The following is a 26,440-nucleotide window of genomic DNA, read 5'->3' on the forward strand; positions in this document are numbered from 1 at the left end:
GTTCTCGCGGCTACGGCGAGCTCAGCCGCCGGCGGCTCGGGAATTGGGAATTCGGGATAACGCTTAGTGTAGTTTTCCGCAGAGCTATTTTTCTGTTGAAATTAAAAATTTCTTATAATATTTAGTTGAAGACTTATTTAATGTCTCGAAAATTTTCGAAACTAGAGCTTTTAAACGTTGAATATAATATAACGACTAACGAACGATACAGCAAATTTGCCTTCCGAACTTCCTGGTTATGTCGTCGGCGAGCTCGACTCGAGGTCCCATACAAGAAAATAGTAATAGCCGTCGCCGATTGGTCTGGCATTAAAGATGTTATCCACGGTTTGGGGCTTGTGATTGGTTACAAGCTTTCTTGTTCGTCTGCTTAGTTTTATGTCATGATATCCAAGGCCAAAGCTATGGAAAAGTGGCACTTACGTAATTTATGTGTGAAGCATAATCCTCTTTTGGTTATATGTGGTTCAAGTACAATATGCATGACGTCAGGGATGATGGTTTTTGTAGTGTTTAAGCCCGCAAGGTAACGCAATGAGTTTAGGTAAAAATAGTTTTTATTGTTGTCAGTATATTACATGTACACTGCGTGTCGTGAAGTGGTCATTCGAGGTAATTGCTGCGATAAATAAACATACGAGTTTGGGTACTAAAAAAAACTATTTTGACCTACAGACAAGGCTAATATATTTACAGAACAGTTTATAATCGTCCTTTCCTTTAGTTCAAGCACAAAGGCCCATACACGGCTGGTTATTGATTACAAGTAGAAGAAATCAATGTATTCCTGAAAATTTCACACGTCATGTTTGCGTAGAGAAAGAGTGCAGTGCAATTGATACCCATTTTTCTATCAGTGCGATTCTGTTAAAAAAAATAAAATTGTCGTCCAAAAAGTTAGTCCAAACTTTTCTTTTTCAGATATTCGATACAGAAGTGTTTTACATTATCCCGAAACCATTTACTCCAAAACTTTATCATATACCCCCTCCTTTATATCAATCTGGCCAAATCATACTCAGTACAGTACCTCGTCATGAAGATTCTTCAACAAGTGAACCCATGAAACTTCTACTACTGGATTCAGTCATATATCTTAGTACCTTAGTGGCCATTGTGGTGGTATCTGTCACTTACCATTGCATTTCTCGAAGATCCGGGTTGCAAATGCGCAAGATTAATTTCTCAAACACTTTTCGGACCGTTTGGATATTCCTGCTCCATCTTGTTTTAAATTGTTAAGTACTATTCAAGTTTTACTAAGAGTTAATCAAGAAGCTGTTTAACACTACCATAAGCTTATAATGCGTAGGTACGTGTCTACAGTAGGGCTATGTAACATCGGTATTGTTAATTTGATCGTCTCGTAATTGTCCAAATTACGAGGAAATTATTATAAATAACAATCATCAAATTTGCTTTCAACAGAGTTTTAGTCCATTCATTTCTGAAGCTAAATAAATTTCAATGAAGTTAGTTAAGCCTTGGTGCTTCGCCAGCTGTTTAAATATGTTGCGAAAATCAACACAACAGAGGAAAAATTATTTTTCCCTTTGATGATTGCTAAACGCAGCCCTTGGTCGAGTCAGGTCAAGGGAAGAGATCAAAGAAGAATTCATTGTAGACATTCATGGTTTCTGTATCCAGCAAGGCTGCCGCGAAGAGACGCTCCTCTAATAGTGTAACATTCACATTCATAACTCCCGCCGCCCACTACTCCCGCTAGAGCGCGCCATGCTCTACGGGCGCTGAACTCCGCTTAGGAGAGAAACGAAAGACATTCTCGTTCCCGGCTCTCTAGTACGAGGCCGCATGTAAATACCAGAGAGATAAACCCACAATAAAATCAGTTAATGTTATTAGTTTAACCCTCGTTTATTCACTCGACTAACATACATTACAAATAGAAAAGAACCGCTACTAGACACTCATTTATAATGGATTCGTGCTCGTAGAAAATAACCTTTTGACCCAAAATAGTAGTGGAGAGTTTGATAAGCTTACCGGTGTCAGTTGCTCTAGGCCAATGATGCGCAGTCCACAACCTCGCCATGCTAGAAATTGATACTAGAACTGCGCAGACACAACAAGGTATTATACCTACTGCGCAAAAACAAATAAAGGCTGCGTAAAATAATTGAAACTGCATTTGAAATGGAACTTTGTTTTTAAATATTAGTGTCTAGGGTCAGCTGCCCTAATTTGGAACAGCTCTAATTTGGAACACTTTTCTTAAAATCGTTATAACTTAAGTTTGAGAGCTTCAAATGAATATTTTAAGGGCTCATTTGGAAGAATGAACTTCCCTCTATCCATAAAACACGGCCTCAAAACTCTATCATAAATTCCAGAGAAGATACAAGCGTAATTAGACAACCTCATATTTTGCATAATTTATTTTTTCCAAAATGAAGGGAAAGTTCTCCCATGGGTCTAGGGAAATAAGCTTTTAGGGCCAATGGGAAAAACATAGGCTTACGAAAACGATTCCATTGAAAACTGCGGATCTTTCTCTTCAAATTAAACACTTTAAACGCCAGGTTAGGCGTAAACATTATTGAGAAAACTCGAATTGAAAATATGTCATCATTTGCCTAAAATGGAACACCCCGAAACACGGAAATTTACACTATCTTTTTACATCCATAACTAATGTTTTACCATGGATGAAGGATGCGCGTGCAAAACTTTCGACGCTCAACAGGATGTGCAACTCCCTATACTAAAAAGTAGACAAGTCGATACTAGCGCCGCCTGGCTACCAGCGCTGGAAACCTTCGCGGGAAAAATAAAAAATACTGGACACGAGAAAAAACCACGAGCTACCACCTCGTGCTACCATCGTTTTTTTCCTTAGTGTCGTCTGCTAGAAGCAAAACCGTTGCTTTTTTTCTTATGTCCTGTATTTTTTATTTTTCCCACGAGGGTTTCCAGCGCTGGTAGCCACGCGGCGCTAGTATCGACTTGTCTACTTTTTAGTATAGGGAGTTGCACATCCTGTAGAGCGTCGAAAGTTTTGCACGCGCATCCTTCATCCATGGTTTTACTCACTAAAGGACAACAAACAAGCTGCCCCAGCAGAAAGGACACTCGTGGGGGATATGTAAGATAATAAAAAAGTGAAACAATAGGGGCTAAAAAAGCGAGCATTAGATGAAAATTTCTTTACTAGACGCCATACCTCCAGTTGTGAGAGAGTCTAATAAATATAAACAGCAGAACTCGCAGCAGACAACTCCTTCTAAAGAATTAAGCTATCCACCTGCACCATGCATAAAGCACCGCTCGCCACCTCCTTAAACCAAGGCACCATCTCGGGCTTTGGAGGAGGCGGAGTCTATTTATCCTTTTTTGTGGCTTCGACTAGAGTTCGTTCTGGTGGAGTCACCAAATAAGTGTTTACTTGAAAAAAACTCGAAATCGGAGTGACGGGGATGAAAACCCCCGAACACATGGTATTCCTGTCGCCATGCATTGCCAAAGCTACGCTAGAGAGACCTTGAAAAACCGGGACCAATACTCGTGCGAGGGGGGATTCTCCCCCGCACGAGTAAAAAGACCTTAGAAGATGCGTTGATTCATTACCTGTTTAATAATTTTGGTCCCGTAAGCGTAGATTAAGATGCTGATTTAGCATGTTTGGCGAGTGATATTGGGTTTAACTATACTTCCAAACACCGTATCATGACTCACTAGATGTAAAATGTAGATTCGACACAATTACGCCACAAAAACATAACAGTGTAGGTTACTTTGATCTTACTTGGTAATTATTTCATTCGAAATACCGTTAGAGTGCATTTAATTTACAATGTTTAACCGTAATGAACTGACAGCGCGCCAATTTTTGAAGCTTTAAGCAGATGACACTCAGTGCCCTTTAAAATATATGTACAGGTATAAAATGGCAAGCGTTGGTCGCTAGATGGTCGTAGCATCGCTAACAAATTATATTTGCTTATTTTTAGTTGCAAAAACTCAGATATTTTCGTATTTAAATTAAGGTGTTCCAAATTGGGACGGGGTGTTCCAATTTAGGACGGGGGCGTTCCAATTTAGGACGGACCGTTCAAGTTAGGGCTGAAATCGACCTTTTTTTAAACCCATTTTGCAGGAAAAGTACGCGTCTTAGCAATCTGAAAATGGGTGCAATCGATCGGCAATAGTTCAAACTTATTGTAATAGTCTGCTTTTTAACTTCAGTAACTTATTTGATACTGAAAAATCTGACTTTCTAAAGAGCTTGAGAAAGAGTTCCAAGATAGGGCTACTGACCATATGTATCTATGTTTTAAATGACTGACTTTAATATCGTGACTTTAGCTGATTTATCTATTTTGGGACGGAGATTGCCAACGAGAATTTTGCTTGGATCCTGGACTGTGGCGTCGTTTGTCCTGATATGGTGCTATTATAGTTCCATGAAGTTAGAAATGGTCATTTCACACTCAGATCCTGTTGAATCCATAGAAGATTTGCTGAAAAAACCCAAAATGAATCCTTATATGCATTTTGGAAGGTTTAAGCAGACGATAGAGGTTTGTTCATTTAGAATACCAAAACCATGAAACTACGAGAAATATTAATAGCACATTTGTTTCATTAATATATTTCAGGCATCAGATTCAAGGTACACCAAGCTTCGAGAGAGAATGGCTTTAAATGGGCACTATATTTCGCGTCCCGACGCACAGTTTTATGAGAAATTTTATAAAGGAACGGCTTTGGTATTTAGCGAAACCCAGCTCATTGACAGCGTAATTGAGCTATTTGATGCGGAACTGACTAAACATAAAAGGTTATTACACGTAGGAGAAAGCGTTTATGAGATGAATAATCTGTACATTATATTCAACAAGAAACTGCCGGCAAATGTCATTGAAAATCTTAACTATGTGTAAGCCCAGGACGTTTGGTTTTAACTAGGCTTGTGCGAGTACTCGACTCGAGGCTCGGATCCAAAATATTAAAGACTCGAAGGTGATATCGAGCCTTAAAAAAGGCTCTGCCCAGGCTCGAATAAGACTCAATGTCAAATTTCAATATCTTTCGAGTTTTCCTAGAGTTTATTTTAAAGGAAAATTCGCAAGCGCAGAGAGTAAAGCTCGCCAAAAGACAAGGCACCAAATATTATTTAGTAGCTTTGTGGAGGGACAAACTAGAATGTAGTTCTAGCTTTGCCACTTTCTTATACCTTGACTTCTTGGCCAGCTCGCTAAGCAACATGTATTTTTGGTCTCTGTAATAGTTTGCTCTTCCCTTATAGTTTAACTTGATGTTGAGTAGGAATGAAGTCTCGAATAGAAATTTTAAGGTTTGTTAATTATTCGAATAAATAATTTCGACAAGTGTTAGAGGCTCGAGTACTCTATTCTGGAATTTTTCAATTCAAAGCCAAAAATCAAGGCTAGCACATTCCTAATTTTAATATAATGGGGGATTTCGCAAAGTCGGGCTGGTCACGTGCAAATGTTTCTTGAGACGTCACACAAGTCCTAATACTGTAAAAATATAGGCTTTGGTTGGTCGTAGGCCTATTTCTACAGGGAGATAGTTATATGTCGTCTAATACAATTAGATAGGCTATGCTACTTATAAACGTGTTTATTAATTGTTTTATTACTTTAGTTACGGAATAAACATCAGTATTATTTTATTAAACAGAAAAAACCATTAAGCTGCTAAATCCATATTCACTGTAAAATTTGAAGAAGCAGACAGTTTATTTCTTTGACCCTAGTCTTGAAAATGTCGAATTTTCAACCTGAATTATATTTTCCCTGCAATAAACCTACGACGTAGTAGTGACGTAAGCACAAACACTAAATCGAGGTGGAGGGTACTAACAATGTTTGCGAAATCATCTATAGAGCTATATCAGTTGAAGGGGGGAAACGTCACCGTCGGGCCCGCCAATAAACGGAGCCGGTTTTCACCCTCCCTGCGTGCGGGCCACTGAAGATCTCTGTGCTAAATTTCGCGCACAATAATGCGCCTAGGCGGGGACTGGAAAAACCCTGCCCCAAAAACTCTTCATACCCCTGAATTGAAATGGCTCTATTGTTACTTGGAAAAATATAGAATTAGGTCTAGTAGACCGTCAGCTTAACAATAGTAAATCCCGTCTAACCATTATTTTTAATAACCATTGACAGAATTGGACGAATAGTGGAAACGCGACAATTTGAACCCAGGAAGAGAAAGGCATTCTTTCATAACCGAAAAAATCTTGATACGGAAAAAGAACAATTACAAGACGCGAAAGTATTGAGCCTGAGATTTCTATCGCCGATTTTCACCGTGTACCTTTATGGAATCGTACTGTCAGTTTTTGCATTCCTTTTCGAATGCATTTCGAATCGTTTTCATCGTTTTTATTTCAAAAACACGAAATCAACGCAGTAGCATTTCTTTACACATCATTTCATCACAAGTCGAAATTCTATAACGCGGCGCACTAGTGTAACACCTTCGCGCACACAAAGAAAAATGCATAGACTGGTTTTAACTCTTTCTGTACTAATTTTGAGTTGAAAAACAAGATTATCTTAAAAATAAAATAAATATAATCAATATTATGTTTTCTTCGTTTTTCACCTCATTGCGCGCTACATAAGTTTGAAAAAGAACAATAAAACATTCTTGAGAGACTTGACTAATATTGACGTCGTTTGAAATGAAGGATTTGCCTATTGTTTCGCCCTACTCAAATCGGTAGTATATAAAGGTTTCGAATCTTAGCTATGGATAAGAACAAACACATACGTCGCTCGGAGAGGTAAAAACCGGCAAAAGACAGACAATTTTACAATCGTGTTTTATCGATGACGCTCTTTTATAGAATATTTTGAGGAAGAAATTACTGAAGGAAAACCTTTTCGATTGGTATTTGACAAGGAAAATTTCTTGGTATTCGGTAGCTGGTTCGATACCCAAAAAGTGGTATTCGCACACCCCATTGATACAATCTCCTTCTGTCGGCAAAATGTGCAAACCGCCCTTGTGGAAACAAGTATATATTTCGGTGGTTGTTTTTGGAATTTTTTTTAGGTGACTGGTAGTGAAGAAAATTCATTACATGTATGAGGAATGACAGACAAATGATTGGAATGCAGTTGAAAATCAACTATATTGATATTTGTACCTATAAGGCTTTAATAGTAGGGGACCCTAATTTTAATTTTGAGTTTGGTGTGGAGATGCAAGCGTTTTTATTATAAATACCGAAATTTAACTTCATAGAATAATATTGATATCAAATTCCAGACAATGTCGAAAGTACTTGAGAAGACTTTTGTGATAACAATTGGTAATTTTGGTCGTCTTCGGTTTGAATTATTCAAACATAAGTGGACAAATTTTCTTAGGGACAAAAAACAAGATATGGGGAAAATGGAAACCAAAAAGATAAGTACGGTCTACAATGAAATTAAAAAGTGTAACAGAATAATTGATCACTTAATTGAAATATTAGTCATTCCGTTTGCTTACTTTGTCATCCATTTCTAAAAGTTGAGATACTTTTTTTTATTTCCTGTTCGGGTTCCGAACAAACTGTTACAATTTTTTCGAAATGAAAATAACTTGGATAAAATTTAGTTTTAAACTCTTGGTAATGGTAAAGCGCATCTTTATTGAAATTGATTTGAGCTCTACGTTATTACGTACACCGAAACAGGAACGAGATTTAATTATATCTAATCTTAAACGTTTTTATGAAATGTAACTAAAATGTCGAATCTACACGTCGCCTGAAATTTTTAACGTACTTCGTCCCAAAACATGTATGGTTTCTGGCTTATTTCGCAAAGTCTTATAACGAAATTTCTGAAAACAAAATACAATATTTTTACTAAAGTAGTTCAACATTGTACTGGATAAATTGTAGAGCTCGGCATTATCTATCCATTATCCACGTTATTTTTTCTTTATCCATAATCGAAAATTATCCACATAACTTACATCTTAAATCGTATTATAATCCACAACTTTGTTTATAAATAATCGGTTATCCACCAATTTGTGGATAATGGATAGATAATGCCGCGCTCTAATAAATTCGAGGTGGAAGACACTTAAGAACTCAGTTGTACAATATGACTTGAACTCAATGTACTGTCAAAGCTGAACTCTGAGTTCCGAAGGATTTGAACTCGATGCACTGTCAAAGCTGAACTCAGGTGTACACAGAGATCTAGAGCGTCTACCCCCTCGAATAAATTGAACACCGATATCAATGAACAGGGCCGGATTAAGCAATTTTGCACCCGGGGGCCGAGATAGTGTGCGTCCCCATAAGTCGGAAAAAACGGAACAGCAAATGTCCCCAAGGGGGAATAGTTAAACTCAATGCGCCCCCAACAAGCGTTGCGCCCGGGGGCCAGTGCCCCCTCGCCCCCCTTAATCCGGCCCTGTCAATGAAATTTAAGATATAACCACCGTTGGAATGAATTGGAATTCAAAGCATATAGGAAAAAGTGGCAAAACTTATTGTGGGGTTGGAATTCCATTTTGTGGAAACACACATATTTTTTTAGGTGTTCTAGGTGCCATCCTCTGATAGCTTTGATTCTTCATATCAATTTTTTAGGTTTGTTAATAGCACCAAGCAGATTCGGGGAGATTAAACATCTTTTCCAGCTAAAGTCTGTCAAACGAAAGAAGAGCCCTGAGAAATTTGTCCAAATTGGTGTCACCACCATCGACCCCATAGTACTTAATCAACTTGTTTTGTTTTGTCAATAGTCGTCTATAATATAGATAGGCTTAATCGCAATAGAACCAATACATTTTGCAATATATATTTAATATGTTTATGTTTCATGGTTTTTTACGATCATTGAGTATTAAAGAATATAAAACAAAATTAACGACAAGACACCTGTGTTATCTTTATTGAACTAGCATTGCAATATTGTACATAAGTCTAAGTAGTTCAGCATCAAAGCGTCTTCATTCCACGTCTTCATCAGAGTCTTCGCTGTCTTCTTGCATATTAATTATAAGAGGTTCAATTGTGGTTTCGATGATGGGATCTTTTTCCCAATACTCTTGCATTATATTTTCGACGTGCTCTATTGCCTTACGCGAATTCTCTGGTATCACACGTTCAATGGCCCTCAATGTTGCATCTTTGACCGTCGAGAGTTTGAAACCAGAATTCTACTTCGCAACGTCGTTCTTCACTTGTGCCCATATTAGTTCAATCGGGTTAAACTGGCAATACACCTAAAAATAAATTCATTCAAAATTTACAACGGCCTTACGAGTTTCTAAACCGGGCTTTCACGAATGAGGGGTGATCTTATTGGTTCGCTTAGAAATGCGCAGAGGCAGAATATTAGTGTCAGAATGTTTTCAGCCAATGAAAAAATGTCACCTTTGAGATTGTATTTCTGTTCACTAGATGGCGCTTGCTTCATTTTCAATCTGCCCCTTAACGGGCGTATATTTATGGCCAGCTTGTTTATTTTATTTTTAGGTCTATGGTACGGTGGAATCCTCACTACCGTGTGACCTCTACTTTTAGCAAGCTCGTCAATTTCGTACTTCAGGGTTCTGGACTTGTGACGCAGCCATTTCTGCATGTCGCCTTTACGGGTTGCTGTGGTTGGTTTTGTCCACAATAACTTAATGATATGACGCGTTGTCCATGAAGATGGTCGCATTGTTTATGTTGGGAAGAAGTTGCTCGATAAACCACTCTTTGAAACATTTAGCGTTCATGTCTTCATGGTAGTCGGCAAGCCCCGATTTAGATGGAAAGATCAGTAGTCCATTGTCTACAAAACCTTTCGAGGAACCCGCGTGAAGAACAATAAGTCTCTTTCCTTTACCAGAAGGGACCTTTGGACCAGATACTGCTTCGGACTGCCAACATTTCGATACCGTATGGTTTTCGTTGACCCACGTCTCGTCTATGAAAATAACATTGTCCTTCAAATCAATATGTCTTACTATTTTAAGAAATTGACGACGGCAAGCCACGACATCGTTTCTTTCCATAAGATGCTGGCGACTATCGGCCTTTTTATATTCGAAGCCAAGTTGACGTTTAAGTACTTGTCGTAATGACTCACGGCTACCGCTGAAAATCGGTTCTTTTCTAACTTCGTCCACGTGTCTTAAGGCTTCTAGTAATTTATCTAGCCTCGGGAGGTCTTTTTCTATGTAGAATTGGTGTAGTCTGCGTCTTATAGCTACAAGCTGAAAGCTGTCTAGCTCAGTCAAGCCGCATTTTCATAGAAGCTAGAAATTGCGTTCTCGCTTCCCGCTTGGCGAGTAGCGTGTTGCTGTAACGGTTTCAAACTCTCGCGCTAGAAAAACACAGCTCGTTCTCGCAATTCATTTCTCGCTGACGCGTTTTCATTGAAGACGGTAAACTTGAAGTTTTTAACCTTTGCGCCCTCTACCGTCAAAAACTAAAAGTGGTTAGTACTACAATTGATCTTAAGACTCTCCTCTGAAGTAACAACGTTTCAAGGCAAAAGCAACGACAACAGTAGGCCAAGACGAAATTTATAGGCCTGATTATTTTGGTAAGCAACTTCCTCCCACAACGTTTCGTTGATCTCCCTATTTCTATAATCTTTCGACTTTCGGTCGATATACCTTCTCTAATTATTATGCAACTAATAATTGTCTCCTTCTTAAATCTTTTTATTTATTTCTCTTTCGTGTTAAACCTTTTCTTTTAAAGGGATGATGAAGTGGAAAATCAAGTGAGTTTTTATCTGTTCCTCTCCTAATTATAAGACCAATCTGCATAGAGAAACATCCAAGAAATAACACTGAATGATTTTAAATTTACAATTAGGCCACGTCAAGAAAACCCCACTTTGTTTATGTCCTTATGATTCGTTAAAAATGCATCACGTGGCAGCAGCATCTCGCTTCTCGCTAAGCGGGACGCTAGAAATATCTGTCTCAGACAGATCGGAGCTAGCGTCATTTTCTCGCTCTAGTTTGTCATTTTCTGGCTTCTAGTATATGCTTCCAGCGTAAATGAAAATGCCAAAGCTAGAAGCAAGATTGAGTTCTAGCGGCATTTTCTCGCTCTCGCGCGTTTTTTTCACGCTTCTAGCTTCTATGAAATTGCGGCTTCACAGGTGATTGGCGGCTTCTAGATTTGCCGGGGCTCTGGGCAACCTCGGCGTATGCAGTGGCGGCTTAAGTCAAGTGGAGGCCCCAAGCGGTAACCATTTTGGGGCCCCCAAACTCAAGATATTAAAATTAAATAGTAGTTGTAAGATGGAATTTATATAAGAAGGCCTAAAATAGCGTCCGGTGCGCGCGTGATAGTCGACAATCCCCCCTTAATGGGTGGGGGGTGGAAAAGGAGCCTGGACTTAGAATTTTGTCTTATATCGTTTTTTTGGGTCACCTGAGAGCGATCCGAGATAGCTTCAAATTTACGTGTTACGTCATCGCTCTAGCTCGGATGACCGAATGTGGTTGCTCCGAATGAAAGACAAAAGTTTTTTCAGAGCGGTTTTGTGACGTCTTCAGGCGCTCCGTCTCTAGACTCGAAGCGGTTGGGATCAATCCGGAAGTGAGCGACTGGGTCATTGTAAGACGCGCCTGTTGTAATATTAGTTCCGAAATAATCACGAATACACTTCTTTAAGTTTAAAAATGAAAATTTTAATGTTTCGTGAGGAAGTACATCCTTCCACTCGCGCTCTTCTTTTTCTTCTGCCTTTCTTTCTTCAAAAATAAAAACTAGCTTCAATACAAAAAAGGGGTATGGGGAGAGCGTGACTCAGAAAACGTGACTCAGAAAACTTTCCATTCCATAAGAGAGAACGTTTTAATCTCCAAAACCCCGCGACCTTCGTGAAGTGGGGTTTTTGGTCCTTTCGACCACTCTACACGTTTTTCAGGAGTCTTAAAATCCATCTACACTCTTATGGTTGCAACAGCGCCGCCGTCTCGGAGCAGCTCGTTTTTACCGCAAAGAAAAACGCTACATGTTTTCCACCATCTATTTCTTTTACCTTTTCGTTAAGCCTTGGTTTGGTTTTTGGAACTCACGAAATCATTGGTGTATAGTACACTTGATTCGATTTAGAAACAATTACAGAACGAACGATTTTCACATAGAGACACATATTCAAAATCCATCAAGATAAGTTCAAAACCTTTAACTTACTTGTTCATGACAATTAAAGGCAACCGTCGTAAAGTTACAGCAAAGAGGAGAGAAAGGCGGAGAGAGAATCGGTATAGGCAGCCGTGATCCATGCGTGGTGAAAACGGGGTTAAATATACGGTACACCGCGGCGCCTGAGCGCAGCTTTCTCGCGCATAGTTAACGTAGTGGATGACAGAGATAAGGCGAGGAGGTCAATACCCCTTGCGCAAAGGATGTGCGTCCTAAAACTAAACGTACCGAAAAATGTTTTTACTACCCCCCTATTTTCCCATTTTTCGGCGGATTTTATAAAGCGCGTTTCTATCTCACTCTCTCTCTCCTCTTTGGTTTCGGCACCGCGGGCAGCCTCCATTTTCTGTTTTCTTTGCTCGAGGTTTGCTTTTTCTCTAGTCGGAATCATTCGCGTCCGTATAACCTATCCCCATGGGATCAAATGGGAAAGCGCAGAGAAATGACGGGCATGAAAGGGGTGGGCTTACTTGCCCACTGACACCGGCGTAAGAGCAGAAGCGTAAAATCTCGCGACTTGGGTCTTATATAAATCCCTTCTTGGTAAATACTGAAAGGGAAAATATTCGTCATTTATTTCCTTTTAAAACTATTAGTCTCTTCCATTTTTTACTTTGAAAAAAAATATTATTAATGGAAAAAAAATAATTCTGCTCAATTCAGGGCCCCATGGCATCCCGGGGCCCCAAGCGGCCGCTTAGTCCGCTTACCGTTAAACCCGCCACTGGGCGTATGCGTGTCTTTTCTCTTCCGCGTCTTTAACCTCTTTTCGAATCCTTTTAATTGAGGTTACACTTACTTCAAATGCTTCTGCAGTGCGAGCTACTACTTGCTCAACAGGATAAAGAACACGATTTTCGTTGCGCTCTCTTTCAAAATAACGTCCTACATTAGAGACAATAATTCGACCTTGACTACGGATAGTTGAGCCTTTACACATTTTCGACATGTTGAAGTAACTAGTAGCAGTAACCTCTCATATATTAATGCTAAACAATCACGTTTCTAATTGAACATATATCATAAAATCAATAGGTCAACCACATGTTTTTTTTTTTCATTTCTTTATCTAGTCAATGAACGAACAATGTCGATTGACCAAAAAAACAAAGTGAATTGTTAATAAAAATATGTCAATCGAGGTGCCATTGTCTTAAAAAATAAAAACGATGGTGTGAAGAACAATGTTATTTTCATAGACGAGACGTGGGTGAATGAATACCTTACAGTATCGAAATGTTGGCAGTCCGAAGCAGTATCTGGTCCAAAGGTCCGTTTTGGTAAAGGAAAGAGACTTATTGTTCTTCACGCGGGTTCCTCGAAAGGTTTTGTAGATAATGGACTACTGATCTTTCCATCTAAATCGGGGCTTGCCGATTACCATGAAGACATGAACGCTAAATGTTTCAAAGAGTGGTTTATCGAGCAACTTCTTCCCAACATAAACAATGCGACCATCTTCATGGACAACGCATCATATCATTCAGTTATTGTGGACAAAGCACCTACCACAGCAACCCGTAAAGGCGACATGCAGAAATGGCTGGATGACCACGATATTCCTTATGATAAAACCTTACTCAAAGCGGAACTTTATGAAATAATAAAGCGTCACAAGTCCAGAACCCTGAAGTACGAAATTGACGAGCTTGCTAAAAGTAGTGGTCACACGGTAGTGAAGATTCCACCGTACCATTGCCAGTTTAACCCGATTGAACTAATATGGGCACAAGTGAAGAACGACGTTGCGAAGCAGAATTCTGGTTTCAAACTCTCGACGGTCAAAGATGCAACATTGAGGGCCATTGAACGTGTGATACCAGAGAATTCGCGTAAGGCAATAGAGCACGTCGAAAATATAATGCAAGAGTATTGGGAAAAAGATCCCATCATCGAAACCACAATTGAACCTCTTATAATTAATATGCAAGAAGACAGCGAAGACTCTGATGAAGACGTGGACTGAAGACGCTTTGATGCTGAACTACTTAGACTTATGGACAAATACTTTAAATAATGTCTTTAAAATATATTGCAATGCTAGTTCAATAAAGATAACACAGGGGTCTTGTCGTTAATTTTGTTTTATATTCTTTAATACTCAATGATCGTAAAAAACCATGAAACATAAACATATTAAATATATATTGCAAAATGTATTGGTTCTATTGCGATTAAGCCTATCTGTTTATAGCAGACTATATTACAGACGACTATTGACAAAACAAAACAAGTTGTTTAAGTACTATGGGGTCGATGGTGGAGACACCAATTTGGACAATTTTCTCAGGGCTCTTCTTTCGTTTGACAGACTTTAGAACAGGAGAGGAAAGTGAACGAAAAATAAATATGCCAAAACGCCTTCGCCTAACTTATTTACTAATATGTGGCCACATTTCCAAGAAAAATGCCCAAATAACTAGTTTTTATCTTTTCCAAAAACTAGTATCCTTAATGATTAGTTTTCAACTTCTCCAAAATATTTTCCCTAATCATTAGTTGCTGCCTTTTTCCCAAATTATTGGACCAAATATATAAGTTGAGTTTGTATTTAATACTATTTAGGACCATTGTACAGCACCTGATAGTTTTATTTGTGTGCAGTGTATATATTATAATACTTCTACAAAAATATTAAATTTAAGTTTTTATTCTAAGGGATCGGTAGTACACTGGCAATCGCATTTATAAAACCAGACCAAAAGTAAAAGTAAAAAAAAAAAAACATCAAGAATGATTTTTCGTTTCAATCTTTTACCCAAAAGTGGAAGTAAAATTTAAAACATCTTAAGAGCCAATCAAATGTGTGCTTGCAAAAAGGATACGAATCTTACCAATAAAAATCCTTAATAATTTACTGAAGCGTTTCAACATTCAGTTAGATGGTAATTCCTGTCCTTTAACCTAATCTAGAATCTCACCGCCCACATTTTTAAGGTCGATAATCTTAAACCTTGGTCTCGATTCTCGGAAAATTTATCGTGTTCTCGCACGGGCCTAGTTATATCATTATCCAAAACCACGTAATTTTCCCTTGAGATTTTGTGCACGTGCCGGTATCGCCGCAAATGGTTGCGCCGCTGGTTCGCGTACATTTACCAGCTGCAAATACAGCTTACCAAATTTATTGGGCTTTTATTTCACATAAAAGAGCTTTGGATAGTTTTAGAGTGAATTTGTATCTCCAGAGAGCAATCATAATAATGGCTGGCCATGTATAGGGTTGCCTAGTTTTATTTTACCTCACGATACAGGAATCCTACACGACCTGGAAAATCGTAAAAATTCTAAAATGAGCCTGAATAATCAAGGCAAAATATTTTCGAATCAAACTCAATGGAAATCGAAATCGCAAAAGCAATATAACGTTATCAATTCCCATAATTATTTTCTATCGACATTAAGAACCCTAGTCCAAATGAATATGTCATATTAAACCTTGAAAGATTTTCAGATAATGGTAACGCTTTCCAATTAATTTTCATATAAAAATGGATATGTATATGCGTTTTGCAATTTTTAGCAAAATGGGCAGGGAAGTTTATTGTAAGGGAAAGCCTGTAATATGGTCTGGGAGTTTCATTTTGAAAACTTTGTGTTAGCCCTGCAGTGTATAAAGTTAGTTTATGGACTATCGATTCGAGAAAATAAGGCTCCATTTAAAATTTATATCTTTCGCAAACAAACCATTTCGAAATTAAGTCACTTTCATTTTTCTGTTATTCTCTCTAGGGATAAAAATAACGTTTTCAGCGCTAATTTTACCAAAACCCTGGCAAGGACACTGCACGCATTGAAAGTAACATGCCATTCCGATCTATACTTAGCCAATTACCTAACCACTTTAATACAGCATGGAATAAAACATTGATCATTTTAGCATTGCTAATGGTAATTCGAGGGGATAATCATTAAAATGGGCAATCACTATAATTAAACTTTCTCTTTCAAAAGTTTCTGGGCATAAGTCTTTGTTAGAAATTTATAAGATGCGATAAGTGTGCATCGGCATAAGTCTATGTTGTAAACTAATCGAGGAGATTATCACTAAAACTATCTGTTCATCGATTCGCCGGAATATTAGAATTACGGCATAAGTAAATTTATACGATTAAATTTTATCACTGTTTAGAGTAGGGCATCGAGGGGCTATTCACTCTGATTTTATGCACGGTAAATCATTTAAGCATTGTAAAAGATTCACTCATTAGGGTAAAGTATAGAGCGGTTATCCACTCATTAGGGTAGGTTATAGAGGGGCTATTCACTCGTACGATGTGGCTACTAATACGAGCCCTTGGGCCGTCTTGTTCTTTCACTTCTACGTGTAATGCCTACGGAATTCTAGGCTTCCATATGGCTAGGTCACACTTTTCCCAGCCAAAATTGATTAATCTATACAGTATATTTCCTCCAAAAAGGAGCCAGTCAAGAATATAATTTTAATTACGCTCAACTTGCTCTTACTCTCTGGGTCGTATCACTGGATATCTTTGGAAAATGTGGCAAACTAGCTTGGTTAATTCTACCTCATTGGGGATAAGAATGTTCTGGGTGAGTCTCTCTCTCAAAAAAAAAAGTTATGTTTGAAAGTTTTTAAAACTCTTATAAATCCGTATGTGTACAGCATGCATTATAGTGATCAGCGGAATTCGCATATCGTGTGCCGAAAAATGCATAGGGTCTTCCGGGGTATAATTATAAATAATTAACAAGGACCCTAGCTTCGTTTGTCTATGTCTGGCAGGGTTTGTTTGCAAAAGCAGCAACACATAAGTTACGTGGCCCGGGTTCAAACCCGTGGCTTTCTTTCAGAGAGAATTTTCTACCCAAGGAATTGAAGAGTCAGTTTTACAGTAAAATTTCGCGGAACCTCTAATTTGGTCCTCGCCGGTTTCCAACCAAAACAAAAGCATTATTCAAATAATCTTAATTCTTATAATACAATAATAATAATAATTCTTCTTGGGACCTTTAAGAAGTCGTTTACTGGATCTATGAGCTTGAATTAAAACCGTCACTACTGATATCCTACATCATGTATTTGAACTTAGAAGCCAAGCGACATTGAGGTTGCTAGTAACCCATGTGCGCCGAACCCAAGGGTACGTTCAGTAACGAAAATCTCAAGGAAATCGCTGTTTTCTTGATGTTTGGTTGATGGGCTCAAGACGTCACAGTGACGTAAAAGGTTGTTGTACGGAAAAGTAACATTTTGAAGTTAGCGCTGTTTTCAAAAATGGAGTTGGGGAAACGTCTTACGGCCCTCAAAACGTTACGAAGCGCAAATGGGTCTATTGAATTATTAACGAGCTCGCAAATAATGAAATTGTTTTAGAAAATTATGTCTATTTGAATGGTAGAAGTAGTTTTGTAAAGCAAACTAATACAATTACTGTAGCAATAGCATTATTGGAATTTAATTTTTAAATCTCGCGCCAACTTTTCGTCTGTCAAATGTTCAACAGTCAAGCGCTACGTCACGCCATCAAAAAAACCATATCGATTAGATGGTTTTTTTGATGGGCAAGCGCTGAGCATCATGACGTCAAAACCGGAAACACGAAAAAGCGTACAGTGGGAAAAATCTGGCATCGCTTAGTAAGCGCTGTCATCAAAGAGGGTTACTGAACGTACCCCAAATGTAAACAAGATCTCTCGGCGTTGTCTGAACGAGTAGACCTAGGGGTCGACTGTAGTCCTACATATGTGATTAACCAATGAATCGCGGAGTAGCGGGCGGTTTAACAAAATCCCTTCCCTAATTATTAGTATGGGCATAAGTTTATAAGATATGTTCCATAAGTATAACACTACCGATTCTTCGTAATGCCAAAGACTTACTGAAAGCTAGTTCAAGACTACACTCGGTTTTGCGGTCCTCCTACCTATTTAGTCTGCGACAGCGCCTCACCAGGCGTCGTTTTATGAGAATCTATGACGTTTCACCAACGTCACGTCATGGCAAGCTCTCAGTAACCAGTGACAAACTCACGGGACATATCTCATGAACTTCCGGTCTATGGTCTCTTAAAGATTCCAACAAGAAGATTTTATATTTCAGCATAAACTTAATTTCTACGTAATGAAAGGGTAACAAGACTTTCGTTACAGCCCACAATTATTACACGATTTAACTCTCAACAAAAACAGAGATGGCCTATAGAGCAATTTCAGACGGGGTAATGGCTACGTCACCAATGCTATTTGCCCATAGAGAAAACCTTCACAAAATGTCCGCCCTACACTCAACACTACACACACTGAAATAGCTCTATACCATGGCTTAACCCGATACCGATCGATACCGGTGCAAACATGAACCGTTACCGATCGATACCGGTGTAAACATGAACCGATACCGATATTTACTCACTTTGATCCAAAACCCGATACTTCAACCGATACCGATATTTTTAGGATGACAGTGCCATTTACATATGTATTAAAAACACTAGGAAATAATTGCAGAGTAATTTCATGAATTATACTACTAAGTACAGTGTTTAGAGGTGCTTCTAAAATAATATCACGGCTTGTCTTTTTTAACTTGTATTTGCTTAGAGGCCCTTTTACCCTTATACTTCTAGTAACTGTTAGTGATTTATCATTGAAGTATTGGAAGTAAAAAATTAAATTAATTCAAAACTTAAAAAATATTTGCGAAACTTTTAGTTTTTTTTTTGTCATTTCAAACTATGGTGATATAAAATATTTCTTTTTATTTTAATCAACAGTTTTATAGCTATTTTCGCTTATTAGTTATTAGATAAGCTAAACTTAAGCCACGTTCACACTTACATGGGAAACCGGTTCGAAGCGATTCAAATCGCTTCCAAAGTTAAGTGTGAACAAAACTGATACTCGAGAAGCTAATTACAAACGCGGTTTCTTGAAGTTGCTTCGCGAACCAACTTAAAGCGGCTTTGGAAGCTAATTTCTCGTTTTCAGGGGTATTTCACGTGGGATGAGACTAGTATTAAGTGTATTTTCACCGGCCTTAGCAGACAGCACCAACGAAAAGATAAGCAGACAGCGCAAGCAGACGCGTCTTAAGGTGTGAACCGAGGCTGTTGAAATCGCTTCGAACTAGCAATAAAGAGTTTTCCAAAACTAGTTGGGCAAACGAGTTGTCAGCCGACTCCCGTGCAAGTGTGAGAAATCATCACGATTGACATTCATAGTAATAAGGTATTATCATCATCAATACATTACCGAAAGAACTAAAAATGTCATGTAGCATCAACTAACGCATTTTAAACGAGTATCGGTTTAGTGTCATATTAAACCAACGGATCCGATACTATCGGGAAACCCCGAGTATCGGTTCATCCCTAGTTATCACTATTTCGTTTTCTTCAATATTATTATTGTTTCGTTTTCTTCCGTTAATATTTCTTTCAATTACTTAATATTCAATGGTAGTAAAGATGAATGAAAACCATTTGTTTCTGCAACGAGAGAAGTATTTTCCTAGACGTAAAGGCCATATTTGTTTTTGTATTAGTGCATCCATGCCTACACCTATTGTGTGACCTTGCCACCTAGCGCTTTTAATTTTATCCAAAAGTAGGTTGGAAACTACCTTTTTTCATAAGACAATGTAAATGCCCCATTGGAGATGAATAATGTCTTAGTGATTCACTTAATGTGAGGGGAAACCACGTGTGAAATCAGGTGTACAAAATTTTTGAAATCACGATTGAAGTCCATAAATCTCTAAATTTGGTTGAAATCTCGGAAGTCATGCGAAGTCCCTTGGAAATCTCTTGAAGTCTCTCGGAAGTCTCTTGAAGTCATACGAAGTCCCTTTGAAATCTTTTGAAGTTGATGAAGTCCGTTACGAATCTCTTGAAGTCAAATGAAGAACTTGAAAAATCTCTTGAAGTCAAATGAAGCCTATGATAATTCAACTGAAGTCATTTGATATCTGAAATCGGGTGTACAAAATTTTCTTAGTGGTTTTCCCCCGTCTTGCTGTACGCGTACATGTTCTAAGAGACTTGTAAACGATTTTCATAATTCAAACTTAATAGGATAAAGCCAATACTCTTTTCAAAAAACCGCGGTACAGTGTACTCGATACGGATGAGATTATGTTGGCGAAAATGCTTTTTCATTATATGGAAAACATAACGTAAGAATTTACCAGATACGTGAAAGCAGGAGTTCATTCGGGGGGGGGAGAGTACGAAACTGGCCATAGAACTAATGGTAAAAATCGCGAACAACAAGATTTTGTCGTTGCGCATAGCAAGGACTAGCCTGTTGATGGACCCAAAACTTTACAGTAGATTGTAGTGGTATCTATGCTCCTTGGTTTTTGTTCCAAAACTTCCGTTGCCTAGGATCTCCGTCGTTAAGAAAAATAGCGCCTATGGTGGACGTAGAAACACGATGGAATTATTATATTAACAATACTGGGAATAAATTTGTCCATACCGTTTCAATTTAACCACGGAATTCTCACTCACACATATCACAACGAAACATTAATGACGATCGTTTAAATGTTTTGTAGGAAATAGAAACCATCGAAAAATTTCTTAGCCAAGGCTTAATTTCCACCGACAGACACAGATGCGGGCCATTTCGCTCCAAAAATCACAAGATAAAAATAGTGCTAAGCGAAAGTGTGGAAGTTAATGCGCGTGGGCGCTAAAAATTGGGGTAACTTATTCTTTGGGAGTTAAGCGGTGTATAAATCCGCTGAGCTATACGGTGAAAATTTGTTGTTGCGGGCTTTTTAACCAGTTTCGTACTCCCCTCCCCCCCGAGGGCTGGTTATTATGAACACCTGGTGAAAGGTAATTGCTGAAAGTTTAAACGTTCCCGATTTTTCAGATGCAAATTTTTAAGTATTGAAGACGTATATGGTAGTCTTAAAAGATTGAATCAGACGATCTACAATAACGTTCCAGGAAATATGTATAATGCAATGAAGCTTGACGTACGTATATTAGAAGTGAAAGTCATGTATTATGATTTATTCAACTTCAAAATTATATGGGTTTAGGCAAGTAGTTTAATAATTAACAACACAACAAAAAGTGAAGACAGCGTCTCGCAGTCGCTCATAAATGGGATGCTTGTAACTTCATATATATATATTTAATGAGTTCAAATTAAAGAACCCAAAAGAGTATCATAATTTTCAGTTAAATGAACTTCTAAACTAGTTACCTGTATAACTAACATTTAAAAATATGATAAGTTTTGCTTTGGACCTGCTACAATGTAAAATGTTCTGAGATCCCCTTTATAGCCAAGTTTTAAATAATTTAAATTGGGAGGTGCCATTCAACCGAACTCCTGCACCTTGGGCAGTTTTCGAAAAGTGGAAAATAACCACAAAAGACTGCACTTAACGAAAGTGTTCATTGCTAACTTCTCTCTGATAATAACGGAGTACCAAGGAGTTACATTTTCAAACGATTTGAAGGCTTATCTTAATATAAGGAATCGGTGAAATAAGCCATAATCCGTAACATTTTCATTTATATTATTATAAATGATGCACAAAAGATAAATTTATAATAAAATAAGGGTAAATTAACATCTTGCAGAAAAAGTTTGTGATATTATTATTATTATATAACTTTATGGGTAATGCAAAATAACCTGTACGTCGAAACAGTTCATTAGAAATTCCGCTAGTTTCGTATCTTATTTGGCGCATTTTGGTCGAATGGGAATTCGGTCCATCGGGAAGATCCTGTTCAGGTGATCAGCGAAGCTTGGCATATTTTTTAAATCTTACTGTTTTTGTTAGAATCTCACTTTATTATTATCATAGGTAGTTTTAAAGTGAGAACTAAAATTCATTTCAAAGAAATTTCAGTATTTATTAAAACTAAATTTTAAGTTTCCACCTCATCCAGATAAAGCTAGGCATTATCTATCCATTATCCACGTTATCTCATCTGTATCCATACTTGAAATTTATCCACAGAAGCTGCATGTTAAATCGTATTATAATCACAACTATGTTTATAAATAATCGGTTATCCACCAATTTGTGGATAATGAATAGAAAATGCGAAGCTCTACTTCTGGAAGTACCTTAGAATTTTCATGATCGGTCAGTGAGTGTAATAATGAAAATTTGAGTTGAGATATTTTGTAAAACATATTAGGTACACACTTGAAATTTGGCAGTAAAGGTAGGCCCAGTAAGTACTGTTAGTTAATGAAATTTTAGACTTTTACCTTTAACCAAAACGAAGACACCTGAGCTTGAAAGTGCTTAAGTTGCTACGAGATAAGAGTGTTCGGTGTGCGGACCCGCCACTGTGCACACAGATATTTTCCCTCCCAATGATTTGGAGAAGTTTTTCAAGGACCCGAACCATTACCTTTCCCGGGGCCCGCGTAGTCTCTCGACGGCCCTGGCTCAAGAAAGTGAAATACTTGAGATGGGCGTTTGAAGTTAGGTATATACATTTGCAAAGCGTCTTCAGTATTGTCAAGGGTAAAAATGACGAGAAATAGTAGTAAAGTAAAACTGAGTTTACTTGAAAATCAACTATAATCAACTAATGTACAAAAGTAAAGGGCAAGGGATGTTCGGTTCGGCTCAAGGCTCGGTCTTTTCGACCGTTGTCTCTCTGAGCTTTACCAGGAGGGAGCTTGGATTTTTCAGCCATCATACGTAATACATTGGTGCGAGAAGTGTTAAGCATTTTTACAGGGTTTTCGTCTAAATGAAATGGAATTAGGCTAGATTTCTTGGACGTTTATCTCGGTGTCCCGTGGCATTTACAAACTAATCTTTTCCAGATTTATCATTGATTTAGAGACCAGATCCAAACGTCAAGTAATTTCAGTAGGGGGAATAGAGTCTCCTCCGAGGTTTTGCTTATCTTTAGCGTTTTGGAGCTAAACTTGGGCCAATACGAACCTCAACTCGTAGATCATTAAGATTTAATTGCTTCTTCTTCTTCAAAAAACCCCGGTCGCGAAAAAAGTCACGTGAAATACCAGGCCTGTGCGAGTACACGACTCGAGCCTTGAAAATCGAAATTTTAGGACTTGAGAATAATTTAGAGTCCTCAAAAATCCTCACTACTGGACTCGAGGCGGACTCGAACCGAGGCTTAACACCATATCAAGTCCAAAAATATTTACTTTGAATAAAGAATTTATTCTTCTTTCGTCTCTTGTCAGCACGCACAAATATACATTACATAGAGGCCTAGCTTTCCCGTGTTGACAACCGAAGCTGCAACAAAGTATATATCGAATAAGCTGCCTTCGGAGATAGGGAGTAGCCTACCTTCTAGCGTGAAAACCAATTTCCTCACGCTCATCCTTCATCCATGTATTTCGCCTGAACTCGGTCACTCGGAATTCCAAGTAGAGCGCGGTATCTAGTGGGGGTTTTACCGATTTAGATTTTAGTGAAGACAGGTGATTGGACAAAAATTTGAAGTCAGCTAGAACATGTTTATTGAAGTTTGTTATTTTTTATATCCAAGCTGTGATATTTGAACAAATGAAGAGTTAAAAATAAAAGATATGAAAATATTTAGGATTGATTTTGACATGAAACAATTTATTAGGACTCGACTGGGACTTGATATAATTTATCAGGACTCGACACTGGGCTTGAGACGTAGTTTTGAAGCTGACTTTAGGACTCGAGGACTCGGTACCAGTTAAAAGACTCGACTCGAGATTCTATAAGAGCTTTTTTAGGACTCGAGACTCGACTCGAAGCCCAAAAAACTGGACTCGCACAGGCCTATGGAATACACAAAACGAAACACCGCACCAGCGAACATTTTTTTTACATTACCTTGCCCAAAATACTTATGCCTGTTGCCGTTATTCTTTGAAATGTTGCAGAATGGGATATTAGGATTTAGCATTCATTGTTTTAAATCTGGATAAAATAGACAAAACGAACGAAGAATATGGTCTGATTACGTTGAGATTGGTCAAGTGAAACATTTTGAGATTTAAAGAATGGGAAAATAATTTTTTTAAACTTACAGATATTGGATACATTTATTCAATCCTATTTCCCCCATCCAAGTGACGTCATGACGTTTGACGTCTCACCAGCAATATCAATATCAGGACACAGTATCATTAGTACAATATCTCGTATCAACAACGACTTGTCTTCAACATCTATCAGCCTACTAGGAATGAATTCTACTGTTTACATATATACTTTACTAGCTCTTGTTTTTGTATCCGTCACTTCACTTTTCATCTCAAGTACCACCCGTTTGAAGAATGAGAGAATATGTTGTAGCAGTTTGTTTCGGATGATGTGGCTCTTTTCATCGAGTCTCTTATTAAACTGTTAAGTGTTTTAATTTTTTTTTTCAATATAAATTGTAAAGGTTGTCCAAATCAAACTACATAGTTGATGATAATCTTTAACCTGGTATACTCGGCCCCGACTATTAAGTGCGTTTAGGAAATTATAAGTAACATGAGAAATGCGGTTAACTTCCTCTACACATGCCTATCATTTTGTTCATGCACTTAAATCTCTCTCCTTCCAACAAAGTCCAAAGATAAGATATTCACATAAGGCATTTAACTGTAACATCCTAATTGCAGGCAATCTTGCTATTTTGGGTCGAAGACTACCATCTAGGATTTTGGTTGGATCGTGGATTCTAGCTACGTTTATTCTCATACAATCACACAATGGTTCGGTGAAAAGCGAAGCTTTGATTTCGAAAAGAGAGTATCTCAACACTATTGACGATTTAATAAGAAATCCTAATATTGTGCCGATCATCCAAGATGGTGGAAAGCTACAGCAAATGGTTAAAGTAAGTGCAGGTCATAAATCAACAAAGCATCATCTAATATTTCAATTTAATAAGCAAATTATATCTTAATTAAATGCAGAGATCTGACACCTCGTACAAGCAGCTTCGAAGTAGAATGGCTTTAAATGGATATTATTTGGAAAATTGGAACCAAAAGAACCTCATTGACATTATTCTTAAAGGAAAGGGCGTTTTGATTAACGAAATTAAATATATTGCCTTTGCCATTAAGATGCTTTACAATCACTTGAATACATCAGAAAGGGTAATTCACATTGGAACAACGGAATTCGAAACGTCAGCAGCACATTTCCTTTTCAACAAGAAACTACCCTCAAATGTCCTTGAAAACCTTAAATATCTGTAAGATCTTTACCTTTTTTTGGCATGTGACGTCATAAGGTGCTCTGTATATTAATTTGAAGGAGGCATAAAAAGCCCTTTTGTCATCGCTCACATATAAACAAATGATTTAGAGACTAAACACTATGAGAGTCTCTGTACACCTTAATAAATTGCACAATGTCAACGCAAAGGGTGCTTTAAAAGCGTTCGTGAATTTCGTTTAATAATGTCAATTATAAATAATATTCAGAGATATTGTTTACTAGAAAGTGCTAAACATTTATTGCTTTTATGACCTCTAATTTAATTTAAATATCACTGTTTTATTAAAGCATCTGTAGATTTAGTGAAACTCGTCTAAACGCACTTAGACAGAAGTTATATTTGTTTGCACTTCGAAAAGTACTTCATACGGAAAAAGACAATTATATCAATGGACCAAAAGCAACGAGTCTTGGATTTCTTTCTTCAGTTTTCTTGATTCACTTTTATGGAATAATACTCTCAACGCTTACACTGGTCGTCGAGTTAATTAAACACCCCTCTATGTCGTCCTAAAATTCATAAAGGAAGATTCATTAGTTTCTATCATTTGATACTACATGTTGTTGATGAATATTCTGCATTGGAAACTTTGATGGTGTCTGCAAAGAAAATTCTGCAGCTACACGACACCCTTCATATTGCGCTTGTCGGCTGGAATCATAGTATTATTAAGCACAAAGTTCGACAAAGCCGTCATGACGTAATGAAAATTAATGGGTAATTACTTGATAAACCATAGGTCTAAAAGGATTTCAAATGAAAACTGCACTATTTTTTGACCACAAATGATATCGAAAACCATAGTGCTTTGAAGTATTTTTCTTGAATTAAATCCTTAATTGGGCAAGTTTTGGTAAAATCTTTTCGAAAAAAGCTTTTGATTAAAACCCCAATTAATAGATAGTTCTAACTATTTATCGAGTTCTAAAAAAAAATTTAAAGAATGTAACCCTGGGCAATTAACGTAAACAAAAACGCCCTTATTTTTAGTATACAAATGTTATCGGAGTTTTTTTTTTTGGCATAATAATATCGCAATACTAAGGGACTAACCTTGGTTTTTAATTCAAGTAAAAGAAGCGAAGCAAAACCA

The 26,440-nt window shown here is 37.7% G+C and overlaps 4 protein-coding genes across 5 annotated transcripts; 2 read left to right on the plus strand and 2 right to left on the minus strand.

The window, feature by feature from the left end:
- Window positions 1–804: 804 nt before the first annotated feature.
- Window positions 805–6,508, plus strand: LOC149708825 (uncharacterized). Of its 2 annotated transcripts, none has more exons than XM_089862885.1 (4): window positions 805–1,237; window positions 4,324–4,538; window positions 4,617–4,897; window positions 6,156–6,508. In XM_089862885.1, the coding sequence occupies exons 1-4, from the start codon at window positions 1,063–1,065 to the stop codon at window positions 6,403–6,405; spliced, it is 921 nt and encodes a 306-aa protein (XP_089719011.1). In that variant the 5' UTR covers window positions 805–1,062; the 3' UTR covers window positions 6,406–6,508. The 2 variants fall into 2 exon arrangements, with proteins under 2 accessions (XP_089719011.1, XP_089719018.1); XM_089862892.1 differs by lacking the exon at window positions 805–1,237 and adding an exon at window positions 3,575–3,743.
- A 3,122-nt stretch (window positions 6,509–9,630) lies between these two features.
- On the minus strand, window positions 9,631–10,005 carry LOC149708826 (uncharacterized). The gene has a single exon (XM_089863875.1). The coding sequence runs from the start codon at window positions 10,003–10,005 to the stop codon at window positions 9,631–9,633; it is 375 nt and encodes a 124-aa protein (XP_089720001.1).
- Window positions 10,006–22,999: 12,994 nt separating this feature from the next.
- On the minus strand, window positions 23,000–24,284 carry LOC149708827 (uncharacterized). The gene is made up of 4 exons (XM_089862915.1): window positions 24,158–24,284; window positions 23,961–24,047; window positions 23,439–23,532; window positions 23,000–23,384 (listed from the first exon to the last, which is right to left on the minus strand). Exons 2-4 carry the CDS (start codon window positions 24,031–24,033, stop codon window positions 23,228–23,230), a joined length of 324 nt encoding a protein of 107 aa, XP_089719041.1. The 5' UTR covers window positions 24,034–24,047; window positions 24,158–24,284; the 3' UTR covers window positions 23,000–23,227.
- Window positions 24,164–25,654, plus strand: LOC149708828 (uncharacterized). The gene is made up of 3 exons (XM_089862902.1): window positions 24,164–24,475; window positions 24,740–24,957; window positions 25,037–25,654. Exons 1-3 carry the CDS (start codon window positions 24,208–24,210, stop codon window positions 25,322–25,324), a joined length of 774 nt encoding a protein of 257 aa, XP_089719028.1. The 5' UTR covers window positions 24,164–24,207; the 3' UTR covers window positions 25,325–25,654.
- The last annotated feature ends 786 nt before the right edge of the window (window positions 25,655–26,440 follow it).

Source organism: Phalangium opilio, unplaced genomic scaffold (genome assembly GCF_054372755.1).
Source record: "Phalangium opilio isolate 3A_F unplaced genomic scaffold, DU_Popi_V2 ptg000013l_1, whole genome shotgun sequence".
Taxonomy (NCBI): domain Eukaryota; kingdom Metazoa; phylum Arthropoda; class Arachnida; order Opiliones; family Phalangiidae; genus Phalangium; species Phalangium opilio.